At 32.7% G+C, this 12,067-nt stretch overlaps 2 protein-coding genes across 4 annotated transcripts; both read left to right on the top strand.

Annotated features, from left to right (window-relative positions):
- The first annotated feature begins 2,320 nt into the window (after nt 1-2,320).
- LOC100250884 (cystinosin homolog) lies at nt 2,321-11,974 on the top strand. 3 transcript variants are annotated; one of them, XM_019225347.2, is made up of 10 exons: nt 2,333-2,997; nt 3,105-3,237; nt 4,947-5,036; nt 5,154-5,278; nt 6,662-6,704; nt 7,959-8,076; nt 8,173-8,222; nt 8,512-8,578; nt 9,032-9,083; nt 9,161-9,209. In XM_019225347.2, the coding sequence occupies exons 1-9, from the start codon at nt 2,879-2,881 to the stop codon at nt 9,052-9,054; spliced, it is 768 nt and encodes a 255-aa protein (XP_019080892.1). In that variant the 5' UTR covers nt 2,333-2,878; the 3' UTR covers nt 9,055-9,083; nt 9,161-9,209. The 3 variants fall into 3 exon arrangements, with proteins under 3 accessions (XP_010660827.1, XP_019080892.1, XP_019080891.1); XM_019225346.2 differs by having other exon boundaries at nt 9,032-11,974; XM_010662525.3 differs by lacking the exons at nt 9,032-9,083; nt 9,161-9,209 and having other exon boundaries at nt 2,321-2,997; nt 8,512-8,849.
- LOC100256024 (uncharacterized) lies at nt 11,104-11,974 on the top strand. The gene has a single exon (XM_002268185.5). The coding sequence runs from the start codon at nt 11,104-11,106 to the stop codon at nt 11,758-11,760; it is 657 nt and encodes a 218-aa protein (XP_002268221.1). The 3' UTR covers nt 11,761-11,974.
- Nucleotides 11,975-12,067: the final 93 nt, after the last annotated feature.

Genomic DNA, 12,067 nt, shown 5'->3' with positions numbered 1-12,067 from the left:
GGATTTTACAAATATATCATTCATGAATATTTTAACAAAAATATCGATAAAATATAAATGATTAAAAATTCATATAAATACTTATAAAACTTTAAAAAATAATAATAAAATAAGAAAAAATACACGTATTAAAATTATTTTGTAAATATAATTGACAATAAGTACTATTAAAGATAATATTTATTAAATTTTTATATAAAAATTAGTTTAAATTCATTTATTCATTTATTTTAAAATTTTAAAATACTTTTATTAAAACATGTTTTATTATATTTTAAATTAAAAAGTTAAACTGATTTATTTGAGATTTAATTTTTAAGATTTTATTACAAATTTGTGATGACAACTTTTTATTAATATTAATTTATTTAAATAATTTATCTTATCAAATTAATTTTAATTTATAAAATATTAAAACTTCATTAATTTTTTTTATACTATAGCCATTTTTGAGTAAAATTACATTTTTACTTGCTTCAACCACCTCTGATATCTGATATTTTGCCGATATTTTAGTGAAACATCCCAAAATTTCAATCATTGGTTTGGAGGAGCATGTGTAGATACATTTCCCTAAAGCCTTGATAATTATCGGTTGTCTCTTCTTTATGATCACATTCATAGAAGCCCATATTGGATTATAAAAGGTCAAAAACACATTTTTCAAACACTATTGCCGTTAAAGCCCATATGGGATAACCCCATTAAGGCTATCAATTACAAATTAAGTGATCGTTGATTTATCTAACCAATAACCTATACCTCATAGCATTTTCTTACTCAAGCTCATTCAGGGTAACAACACATTGGTATCACTATCATCTTTGGTACGTGTCATGTATATAATATTAGTAGAACCTCCAAAGAAAAATTGAAAAGAAAAGAAAAGAAAAATTAATAGGTAAGAAAATCAACTATGTTGCTATTCCCTTACTAATTGAAACATCTATACAAATTAATCTTTTTCTTTCCCTCAAAAAAACCTAAATATTTGATTATGAAAACAATAGAAAACTAAGAAATTCCCTAATTCCAAAATGACCAAATCTCTTGGTTCAAGTCAATTACATAATACCTATTTATCCTGTCACATATCTTATGACTATCTTAAAAACATTCTATAATTGATATGACATAAAAAAAAATTTAGTTATTCATTTTACTCAAAAATTGAGAATAAAGAGATATTGAGAAGAGTCACTCTTATATAAATATTAATTTACGATACAGTCTTATATAAATTTGACAAAAAAAAAAAAATCATATTTCATGTAACATAGTTTTTGAGGAAGAGACTTAGGTGGTTTGTTTTTTTGGCTTTTTATTGAAAGTAATTTGTTTTCAGAATTTAGGTTGTTTGTTTTTCTACTTTTTCATAACTTATTATAAACTTTTTACTAAATAAAAAAAACCAAAATATGTAACTTTTTCTTAAAAAAAAATAACATATTGGTTTTTCTTTACTTTTTAATACTTAATAGAAATAAAATACTACAAAAACAAACAATTTAATATTTAATACTATTAAACATTAAAATTCTATTTAAAATTAAATAAAAAAATAAACATCACCTTAAACTCAAATCTACTTTTTAAAATTATTGAATATCATAAAAGGTTGAACCCATCTTCACAAACTATATATTTCTTTAAAAAAACAAAAATTATCAGCAAATCTCCATAAATGTTATTTCTACTTTTATCAAAGTTTTGGCTCAAAATTGTTACGTTTAAAACTTAAAAACACCCTACATATTGAATTCTCAAATAGTTCTCAATGTAGTCTAATCCCTTTTGCCACAAGTGGATAAAGTTCTAGTTACGCAAGACTCCTTTTTGATCTCATTATTTCCCAATTCAGAAACCAGTAAGAGTAATGGAGTGTCCTTCTGGTTTCACTCATCAATCAATGCATATCAGGGTAAGCATAGGCCCATCTCTCCCACTCATGCATGACTTCGTCTCCAAGTAATCAATCACTTTCTAGTCAAAAAAACCAAGAGAAAACATCTTCACTTTGTTATCACACCCATCCTCATATTCACTAAAAAAAAATTGTATGTTTTTCAATATTTATTGAAAACTTTTATGCCTTTAATATCGTCTTTTTGTATTCTTATATTTTAATCTCATTAGTTTGTATTTTTATTCAATGATCCAAAGTTATTATAAGTATCATCGTAATATCTTGGTATTTACAAAGGGTTAATCATATCTGTTTAAATCAATTGTACTTATCATATCACTTATAGACGAATAATTCTAAATAATTATACATTATTATAGGTCTCGGGATGAGTGTATTCATCTAAATGTGTGAATAAATATAAACCACGTGAAAATGATTAATTTGAAACCTAGAAATATAAATTATATGTAATTTGAATAATATTTTTAAAAATAGTTTTAAAAAACTATTTTTTGATTTCAAATTAAAAAATTATTTTAAAAAATGAAAATCAATAAAAATGAAAAAAAAAGACAGCATCTTTATGAGAAGTGTGCTACATGAACATAGACGGGTTCCCCTGTTAAGTTCGAAAGCTAGCCTCCAAGCTGTCCATGCATGGGACAGTTGAATTCTGGTGGTTGTGAGACCACCATAATCTGTCTTTATTCCCTTTAATTCACCTCATCAACATCGTCAGATGATCCACATATCCAATCAAACCTTGGAATAAGCAACCCCCATTTCCATACCAGTTTTGCAGATTCCGTGTCCCAAAACATAAAATTCGGGCGAATCATTCACGTGGGAAGATTGACCAATCCAACCACTCGGCACCTTGACCTCGCTCACCGAGTCACCGACGACACAAAAATATCCAAAATCCAACTCCCAGGGAGTCAATTCCGAGGGAGTTCCAAGGGAATCACAATGGCCTCCTGGAATTCGACTTCGCTGGAAATCGTATATCAAGTATTTGGATGGACAGCTTTCGTTTCCTGGTCCATCAGTTTCTACCCTCAAGTCATTTTGAATTTCCGAAGAAAAAGGTTTCTTTTTTTTTTTTTTCTGGATTTTTTCTGTTCTATCCTTTCTCTTCTTTCGTTTTCTCTTGAGATTCTAGTAGTTACTTACTTAGAATTGTTGATAAACGTAGTGTTGTGGGGTTGAACTTCGATTTCGTGGTGCTCAACTTGACGAAGCATTCGTCGTATTTGATATACAACGCGGTTCTCTACTTTAGCTCTGCTGTCCAGAGGCAGTACCGTGAGAAATATGGAATTGGACAGGTTTGTGTTTTTGGGTTCTCCTTTTTGCATTTTCTATTAATAAAAAAATTTCTTCATTATGTTTCATTTTTGTGGTCCTAATCATGATTACGGGTATCAGAGTGACTTTTTATATTGGGAATTCCATAATTCCCGTCTTGGGGATGTTGATACTTCGAATGAGGGTTTTTCTTTTTCCCTGTTTTTGGAATAATTTTGCAAATTTTTGGAAGTTTTTGTTAAGATTTAGACAAATTTTTGGTGTTGCTCTAGGTTAAAATCTAGTTAGTAGTTTCTGATTTTGAGCGATGAATTTATGTCAAGGGTACCTTGACATTGCAAATGGATGGGTGAAATTTTGAATGCCATGAATGAATTTAGGGTATATTTGATTGTCCCATGGGTTCATATCATACAGAATTTGGTACAAACATGTGGATGTACACAGGAATAGGCCACTTGTCCTTTTATGATTTGTAAGCCCGATAATGAGGATACATCCTTTGAGGTTAAAGCATCTATGGGTTCTGTCCCAACAAAGCCAGTGGAGACTGTCATCCGTTACCTCTATCTCTTCTTGAAGCCTTGACATCCTGTTTCTTTATTGCTCTAGCACATGTTAACAATCTTACCTGGATACCTACCCTCTACCTGGATGCTCATAACCTCGAGCTGGGGAGTAGGCTTAGGAAATGCAATTGGGTTTGGCTCACCTTGGTGGTGGGGTTAGCTTGGCTTAACATCAAGTATATGGGATGGTAAAGGGGTCTTGATTTGGTAGTAAGAGTTGGAGGCCCCATCAAAACAAAATAGGCTGAAAGCTTGATTAGTCTATATCAAGGAGAGGGAACCACTAAGCAGAACACGCGGAGTTGTAACCACATGCTTTTCCAATGGATCAATTAGGTGTATGCATGGTGGTCGAATTATTGGTTCATGTACACATCTCGCTCTCATCTTGGGGATACCTCACCATCTGCATGGCTGACCTCCTTTGGCAAAGAATCAACTTTGAAATTTATTCTGTTGTTTTTTCATAATATTGAAATGCAATCATTTCATTTCAATTTCTTTGGTCACCGGAACTGATGTTGGTGATTTTTTCAAGTTAGAAGTTAAACCATGTGGGCTGCTTTTTTGAACAAAAAATCCTTAAAAAATGTTCAAATATGTCCTTAATTATTGAATTTAGGTTGTCATCCTATCTCTGTAGGCTTCTAAACAAGCTAATTATCTCTTTCTATTATGAATTGTAGCATTGGTTTTTTGACAGAAATTGAGGTCAGTCCACCGCTAGAGCTTTTGATTAGATGGACAGAGCATAGAACTTTTTGGAAAAGCCTACTAACATGAATCCTAAAAATTCAAGTATTTGACCCTTGAAATAGCTGAAATATTGGTTTGGATTTGTTAGCCCACCCCAACTAGTTGGATGAGGCTTATTTTGTGTTAACTTAAGATTTGTTTTGCAAGCCTCATGTCCTCCTGTTGGCTCGAATTATCAAATAATTTAATACACAGTTGAGTATTTTCTTTTGAAATTTTCTGGGATTTTGGTGTCAAGGGATGAATCATACAAGCTAAGAAGATGACACATGGTTTAAAAGTTTCTGGCATTTGGAGTATCTCATTACTTTGCTTATGTTAAAAGGGTGGAAGAGAACAAGTTGTTTAAGTGTTCCATTTTTTCCTTTTTTTACAAATATGTGGTGATACGCTTTTTATTACAGATGATACCTGTGGCTGCAAATGATGTTGCTTTCTCAATTCATGCTGTTATCTTGACAGCATTTACTTTGTTTCAAATTGCAATCTATGAGGTAAGTGGTTTGTTCTTCTCTGATCAGTCAAATTTTCTTGTTTTGTTTAAATTCTTAGTGCTGTCAACTTCTTTGTAGAGTCAATTTTCAAATTTTATTTGTTGATGTTTTTTGCAGCGTGGAACTCAGAAGGTTTCAAAGATTTCCATTGGAATTGTTTGTGCTGCATGGTTATCAGCTGCAGTTTGTGTGATCATAGCTTTGCCAAACCATTCTTGGCTTTGGCTGATTTCAGTCTTTAAGTAAGATGCCCTCTTATGATGATTTATTTCATCTCTATTACTGTGTGATTTTTGCATAGAAACATCATGATTGCACACAGTAGCGTTTAAACACGCATTATACACATACATGATTATATTTTTTATACATTGCCTTTAGAAGTATCAATTTGACCATGTAAGTGAAGGATGGGCTGGATATTAACAGAACTTCACCTATTATGGATCCAGTGTACAAGTTAAAAATATCTCACCTACAGTTCTATGGTATTTAACTCCTTTACAATCAATTCTTCATATTATTGGAGAAAAATCAGAAAAGGTGTAATATTGTTGTTTGGTAAAAGACTGAGTAATGTGAAGGTTTGTTGATGGCCCTAAGGTTTAAGTTTCTGTTGGATAATTGATCAAAGACTCTTGGCTGGGTATTTAACCTTCTATATTCCTCTTTGAGTTGTTGGTATATGGGATTAGAAACAGCACTATTTTTAATGCTAGACCTTTCAGATATCATAATTTGAATTTTAATCACCCCCTTCCCTGTAGCTGTGGATAAGGATGAATATTATCTTGAAGGCTACTCTCTATAAGATCTTTTTCAATATGAACAGATCACGCCTTATGGCTTAGAGTAAAGAGGATCTTTTGCATATCAATTAGTCCTAGAATTGGAAGTATATTCTAGATTTTGAATATTGAAATGATTATATTTACCATTCAGGATAGGCAAACTTTTGACCAATATTTTAATAGGCATCAAGAAAATGAGCCTGTTTGGCATTTTCACTAGATTTCAGCACTTTAGTTGAGAATTTCTGCAATTTGTTAGAGATTTTCCTCATTCATCTCTAATCTAGGATATATTAGTTTCACGTGAGGATTAAATTCCAATTAATCTCTTATCATTGAGAAATTGGGTCATCTCTGTTTCAAGTCATGGAACATTGTATTTTGATCAATATTCGCTGTTATTTTTGCTTTTGGTGTTGCAGTGTAATAACAGGCTGCTTGCAATCACTTAGTTTTGAATTATTGTCTGGAAATAGTCAAAGCTTTGTTATTGTAAGTTAAAGAGCCCCAGCCAGCCTCCTCTCCTTATATGTCAGAGTTCCCCTATACAGTAGGTTTGGGGGGAAACCTCCCTGCAGGAGCTTACCCACCCACACATGAGCATGCATGAGACAGACAAATGAAAAAAGAAGAAAGAAAGAAAAATGAAAGAGTGGTATTACGCTAATAATAATCAATGTCTCAGAACATCAAGCTTTTCTTTTAGTATGCCTAGGTAGTGGAGATTTTCTTAATTGCTTCATCCTATATCTTCTTTGTCTATTATATAGGTGGTTACTATGTGCATCTGTGTTAGTTCTTGTCTAACTTTGTGCAACTTCAATCATGGTGCAGCACAATACAAGTTGTTATGACGGTCATCAAATATGTTCCGCAGGTCAGAATTGCCTCCTCCACTTTGACTTGTTAAATGCTGTTTTAAGGAAATTTTGTTAGTTCTTTATTAATTGACTTTCCGGTAGATGGATAATAAACATTCTCTTACCATTGAGAAAGTCCATGCATGCATGATTCATAGTTTTGCAAGCCCTTAAATTTAGGATCATTTCTTTTTTCCCCCTTTTTTCTATTTTCTTTATCAGGGTTACAAAAAAGGAGACCTGGGGTTGGGAAGAGGGGGAGGGGGTTTTTGGTAGGTCTGTGGTGGTTTATGTTAGTTTGGACACGGTGTTTGTACACAATACAGATAGGAACACTACCATTACCGTATGGTTGTGGGAGCTTGCTCAGTCATTGATCCTGCAATTTAATTGGATTTAGAGATATTACTGAGTCTGACCATTCAATTGTGGGAATGAATTTGGGGAGTTTCGGACATCCCATGGGAAAATTTTCTACATTCTCATTATGGCAATAATTTCTCTTAGGAAATTGAATATTATGATGGACCTTGTGCCTATTAAAGGTCAAGGCTTCATTTGAATGTGAATTTTGATCTGCCTAAAATGCAAAATGCAGTGAAACACTTGAAGCACAGATTTCATAGTATATGCTTGATCTATGTTGCTGTAAATCCTATTTCGAAAAAGAAAATGCTTGGCCATCTCTTCAGAACTCATGGACATCAAAGTACATCGTTATTCTAATCTTTCACCTTTTCCCCATTGAATGGCTACCACATGAATGGCATGTATGAGTTTCATGAATCCTAGACTTTCTTCAGTGTGACTCATCATCAACTGCAAAAGTAGGTTTAGCACTCAACTCAGTAGGCCCTTATCTTATTTCTCCATTCATTTTTTTTCTATTTTTATTCTCTTCATGATTGATGCACAACTAAAATGAGAAACTGGGTGGTTTTGAGCACTGACTGGCCATCAATTCTACCTATTCTCTAGCTGGGTGCTAATTGTTGAATCTTTCTACACTCTATGGAAATGAAATGAGTTACTTATGTCATAATGAAAGCATGCTGATATGGTTCCTAATGTTTTTTAAGTCTGTCTTTTTTCTTGATATGATCTTTGTGGTTATTTGTCGACATGGCTTTGTGTGCTTCATAATTAGAAGGGAAGAAGACTTTGTATGCCTGTAAATGCTTTATTTGTTGATGGTTTTTGTATTTCAGTATTTCAATTAGCTGCTAGTCTAGTAATCTATACTCCATTATTGACTCATGTTTAAAATATAGGCATTTATGAACTTCCGGCGGAAGAGCACAGATGGATTTAGCATTGGCAACATTTTACTAGATTTATGTGGAGGAGTGGCTAATTATGCACAGATGACAGTGCAGTCTATAGACCAAGGTGTGTCATTTGTTCCACTACCAAATTGATACTGCCATCTGAAATTTATATACTCACATGTGTATGACCATGTATGAACTCAATGTCTTCTTCCAGATTCTTGGGTGAACTTCTATGGAAATATAGGAAAGCTCTTGCTATCTTTGGTATGGAATTTTCATTGCCTTACTTTTATTTTATTATCTATTCCTCTTACTTTTAAGTGCTACTCATTGATTGGTTGAATGTTATCTTTTTATGCGGCCACCACAGTGTAAATGATATCAACTTAGCTCTGGAATTCTTGTATAGGAAGAGACACAAGCCAAAAGACTTATATTACTTACAAATTTATTTTTCTTCTTGTTCTGTTTCAACCGAATTAAGTAAATGAAAGTCACATATTTAGGCAGATACTTATGTTGCATTTGCTTTTTGGGGAAAAACCTTTTGCAGGTATCTGTCTTCTTTGACCTCATCTTCATCTGCCAACACTACCTGCTCTATCCTGGGAAGAAAGCGGGTAAATGTCCTAAACTTGGTGAGGAAAGCACGGAGCCACTTATTAAGTCATCTGATCACCCAGAGTCTGAAAATGTATGATCAAATGTATTCTATCTTTAAGAAACTTTTAGTTTCATACAAAGATATGTAAATTTTATATAGGCTTAACATCAGGTTGTGATTCCCAACAGTTCCATAGAAGAATAGCACTGAAGAACAAATCTCCTCTATTAGATTATAATACTGTGTGTCATCCATTACATTATAAAAGTAGACCCCTTGTTCCTTAATCTGTCTTCCCATTTTCCTTCTGTAATGGCCAAATCTGATCTCACACCCGAGAAGAAACCAAGCTCAGTTGGTTTGAGCTCCTGACTCAGTTATAGCAACATGGGTCTGCACCTTGGGGGTATGGTAGGTGTGATTTCAAATGCTGACGATTTCTTAGTTTCCATTTTTTTTGCAATTACAGGCTTCGAAAATAATGGAACTTAAATGCAGGGGCTGTCATCACACGTTATCAGGTTAGCTTGTAGCCAGGTTTCTCAGCATCACTATCAAGTTCTGAGGATTTAGTTTTTCATGATGATATATTTCTCAGGAACTTGATGGAGATTCTCAAATAATATTAATTATCTGCAGTTTGGATATATTTTCTGTTTGTTCTGTTGGTTCGGTTTGTTCTCATCTCATCAAGAATTAGTATGACAGGATTGGGATGCCTGTATCATACATTTTGATTTTGGGCCTCATGGTCCTAGCCTGATATGGGCTGGGCCGAGTTCCAAACACTCCGTCCTCTTACCATCCCTCAACCCAAGTACCAAGTACCAACAATATGGTAAAAAATATTTAATAAAACAAGGCATTGGTTTAGTCATGTAGTTCGCATAATTATTGAATGTTTATTGTCACTGCTAAATTTGGGTTTTGCAAACTAAAAAAATTATTTTCCTTCGATAGTATGTCAGACTATAAAATTTATTTTATTTAAATTTTGAAAAATGATAAAATATGTAAAAAGGATAATGAAACAAATTCAAAGTTTTGTATTTTTAGTTACATTAAATTAATATATTTATTTTTATTTCATTATTAAAATATTTTTAAATGTCGAAAACTTAAATTTAAAATTATCATTTATATTATACTAGTAACTAATAATATATTTAGGTCTAACCGATAGGAACTTGTAGGACGAATTGGCCATAGCAAGTTGAGGAAAGTTCTTTTATAATATTTAATATTGTTTTCATAATATCATCTCTAAGTCTATCTTTTGTTTTTTTTTTTTAGTTTTCCATAAATTAAGTGATGAATTTTTAGGTTTGTCAAAAATAAAGAAAAGATAAATAAATAAAAAGTGATGTTTATAGAAGAAATTAATATTTATTTTATATTTTTTGTTTTAATCCATGCTCCTTTACTATTACAAAGGTGTAAATAATTTCAAAAGGTTCTAGCAGATTTAACCTAAGGAAAGATCATTTGAGCAAGTTATAACATTAGGCTCTAAAACAAGACAATTGTTAAGTTATGTAGTTAGTATGATCATTAACTATTTATCATAACCGTTGTTTAAGCTTGGCTTGTTTGCTAAAAATTATAAAACATTTTCCTTGAATAGAATATCTACTATAAGAAAATTTAATAATAACATATGGTTGGATATTAATATTTTTTGGTTAATTAAAATAAGAATGATTTCATTAATTAATTATTGATCTTCCACATAATTTTATAAAATGGTGAAAAAGTTAAATATTATAAACTTATAAAGTAGAAAATTCATATTCATAAAAAATAAATAAAATAAATAAAAAAACCCTTCACAATGTATCCAACATCCAATTGAATTACCTTTGTAGACATATAAACAAATTAAGGAATGATTCGAGTCAAAGAAATATATCAATAAATATTAAAACTTTAATTTAAAATTATATTTTATAGTAGGTTTTAAAATCTTATTTTACGCCATGATTTTAGGTCTACTATTGCCCATGAGGGAGTTGAGAATTATTAGGCAACGTCACGTTAGGTCGAATTTGTGTGAGTTAACTTTCTAATCCTTCCCACTCACGAAAATTGCAAGAGAAAGAATATTGCCATATTATAATATTTAATAAAGCTTTGTTATCATCTATCTTTTGATTTTTTTAAGGTTTCCAGAAATTCAGCATTTTCCCAAATAGAAAATAAGAAATTAATATTTATTTTATATTTTTAATTTGAAACATGAATTATTTTGTGATTTATGATAATAAATAGAATTTTTATTTAATTATAAAAGGAAAAAAATATTTAATTTTAAATTATAAAACTGAAAAAGAAAACTGCTTTTAGTTTTTTATTGATGAAGTGGTGGATGAGCTGTCGGGGAAGTCTCTCTCCTTTCAATATCGGTTGATGCCTTGCTCCACAAGGACAACGACTCATTAAACTCCTTGCTTCCCAAGCTTTCTGCCCGATTCCCTCTATATTTAGAAAATCATTTTCCTTGACATCCCATTTATCACTCGTCAATTTTCCATCTTCCCAAACATGAAGAGAGAGGGTCGCCAACACGGGATGGTCCGCTCCTACCGGATCCTACCACCGCCCTGGAATCCCAATTCCCAAGAGAGGTTCGTTAACAGGTTCGATTCGCCTCCGACGGCCGGAGTTTTCACAAAGGTGTCGTCGAAGCCCACCAATCACTCCAAGTTCACCGGGGCGTGCTGTCGGACGAAGTGCCTGGACTGCCATCTGCTCCCGGCTTGCAAGTCAAAGGGCAAGACAAAGGGGACACAGAAGATGAAACCGCGCGACATGGTTTCCAATCATCGGTTGATCACTTGGCGTCTGGTGGAAGGGAAACCGGGATTGAATTTTAATGGGATTTCTGCTACTGAGGTTTTGGATCATTTGAGCCGGGAGGATTTTTATGATGATCAGTATTACAATGATGAAGATGAAGATGAAGTTGAAGCTTGTTACGATGGTCATTACGACGAAGAAAAAATTGAAGATAGCGGTCACGCATGCCCCGACGATGGACCGATGGCCGAAGAAAAGGAAATTGAAGCAGGAGGGATTCAAATCAGCGGTGAATCCGATGAATGCGATGTAGATGACGATGACAACAGTTTCTATGAAGTGGGGTTTGTTTGGGAACAGGTAGATGGGGATGAAGGTTGGTGTTTGGTGCGAGAAATGTGAATGTCGAATATTTTATTTAGGAATTTTTTTTTAAAAAAAATCCTAAATAAAATGTACTACGCACTGTTTGGGGTGTACAGGTGCAAAAGTAGATTGACAAGATTATTATTAAAGGGTCTTGTACTTTGATTTGTGTCCAATGCCAAACGGTGCTTATTGTCTAGCTTTTTAATTCAATATTATATTATGTTATATTTTATTTTGTCTTTACAAAGAGCATCCTCCTTTATTCTTTATTTGTTGCCTTTTGAGCGTGGCATGAGCTGGAAATTTCCTTTACAGAGTCCAAACTGAACCAATCCCAATA

Source organism: Vitis vinifera, chromosome 14, assembly GCF_030704535.1.
Source record: "Vitis vinifera cultivar Pinot Noir 40024 chromosome 14, ASM3070453v1".
NCBI classification, from domain to species: domain Eukaryota; kingdom Viridiplantae; phylum Streptophyta; class Magnoliopsida; order Vitales; family Vitaceae; genus Vitis; species Vitis vinifera.
Note: the sequence above shows the minus strand (reverse complement) of the source record. Positions and strands in the feature narration are given on the sequence as shown.

Bases quoted from the DNA above. Each gene is read 5' to 3' on its own strand.
- LOC100256024 (XM_002268185.5), top strand. From the start codon at position 11,104: ATGAAGAGAGAGGGTCGCCAACACGGGATGGTCCGCTCCTACCGGATC.
- LOC100250884 (XM_010662525.3), top strand. From the start codon at position 2,879: ATGGCCTCCTGGAATTCGACTTCGCTGGAAATCGTATATCAAGTATTT. The intron at 5,037-5,153 runs GTAAGTGGTTTG...TGTTTTTTGCAG, and splicing joins TTCAAATTGCAATCTATGAG to CGTGGAACTCAGAAGGTTTC. The intron at 6,705-7,958 runs GTCAGAATTGCC...TTTAAAATATAG, and splicing joins TCATCAAATATGTTCCGCAG to GCATTTATGAACTTCCGGCG.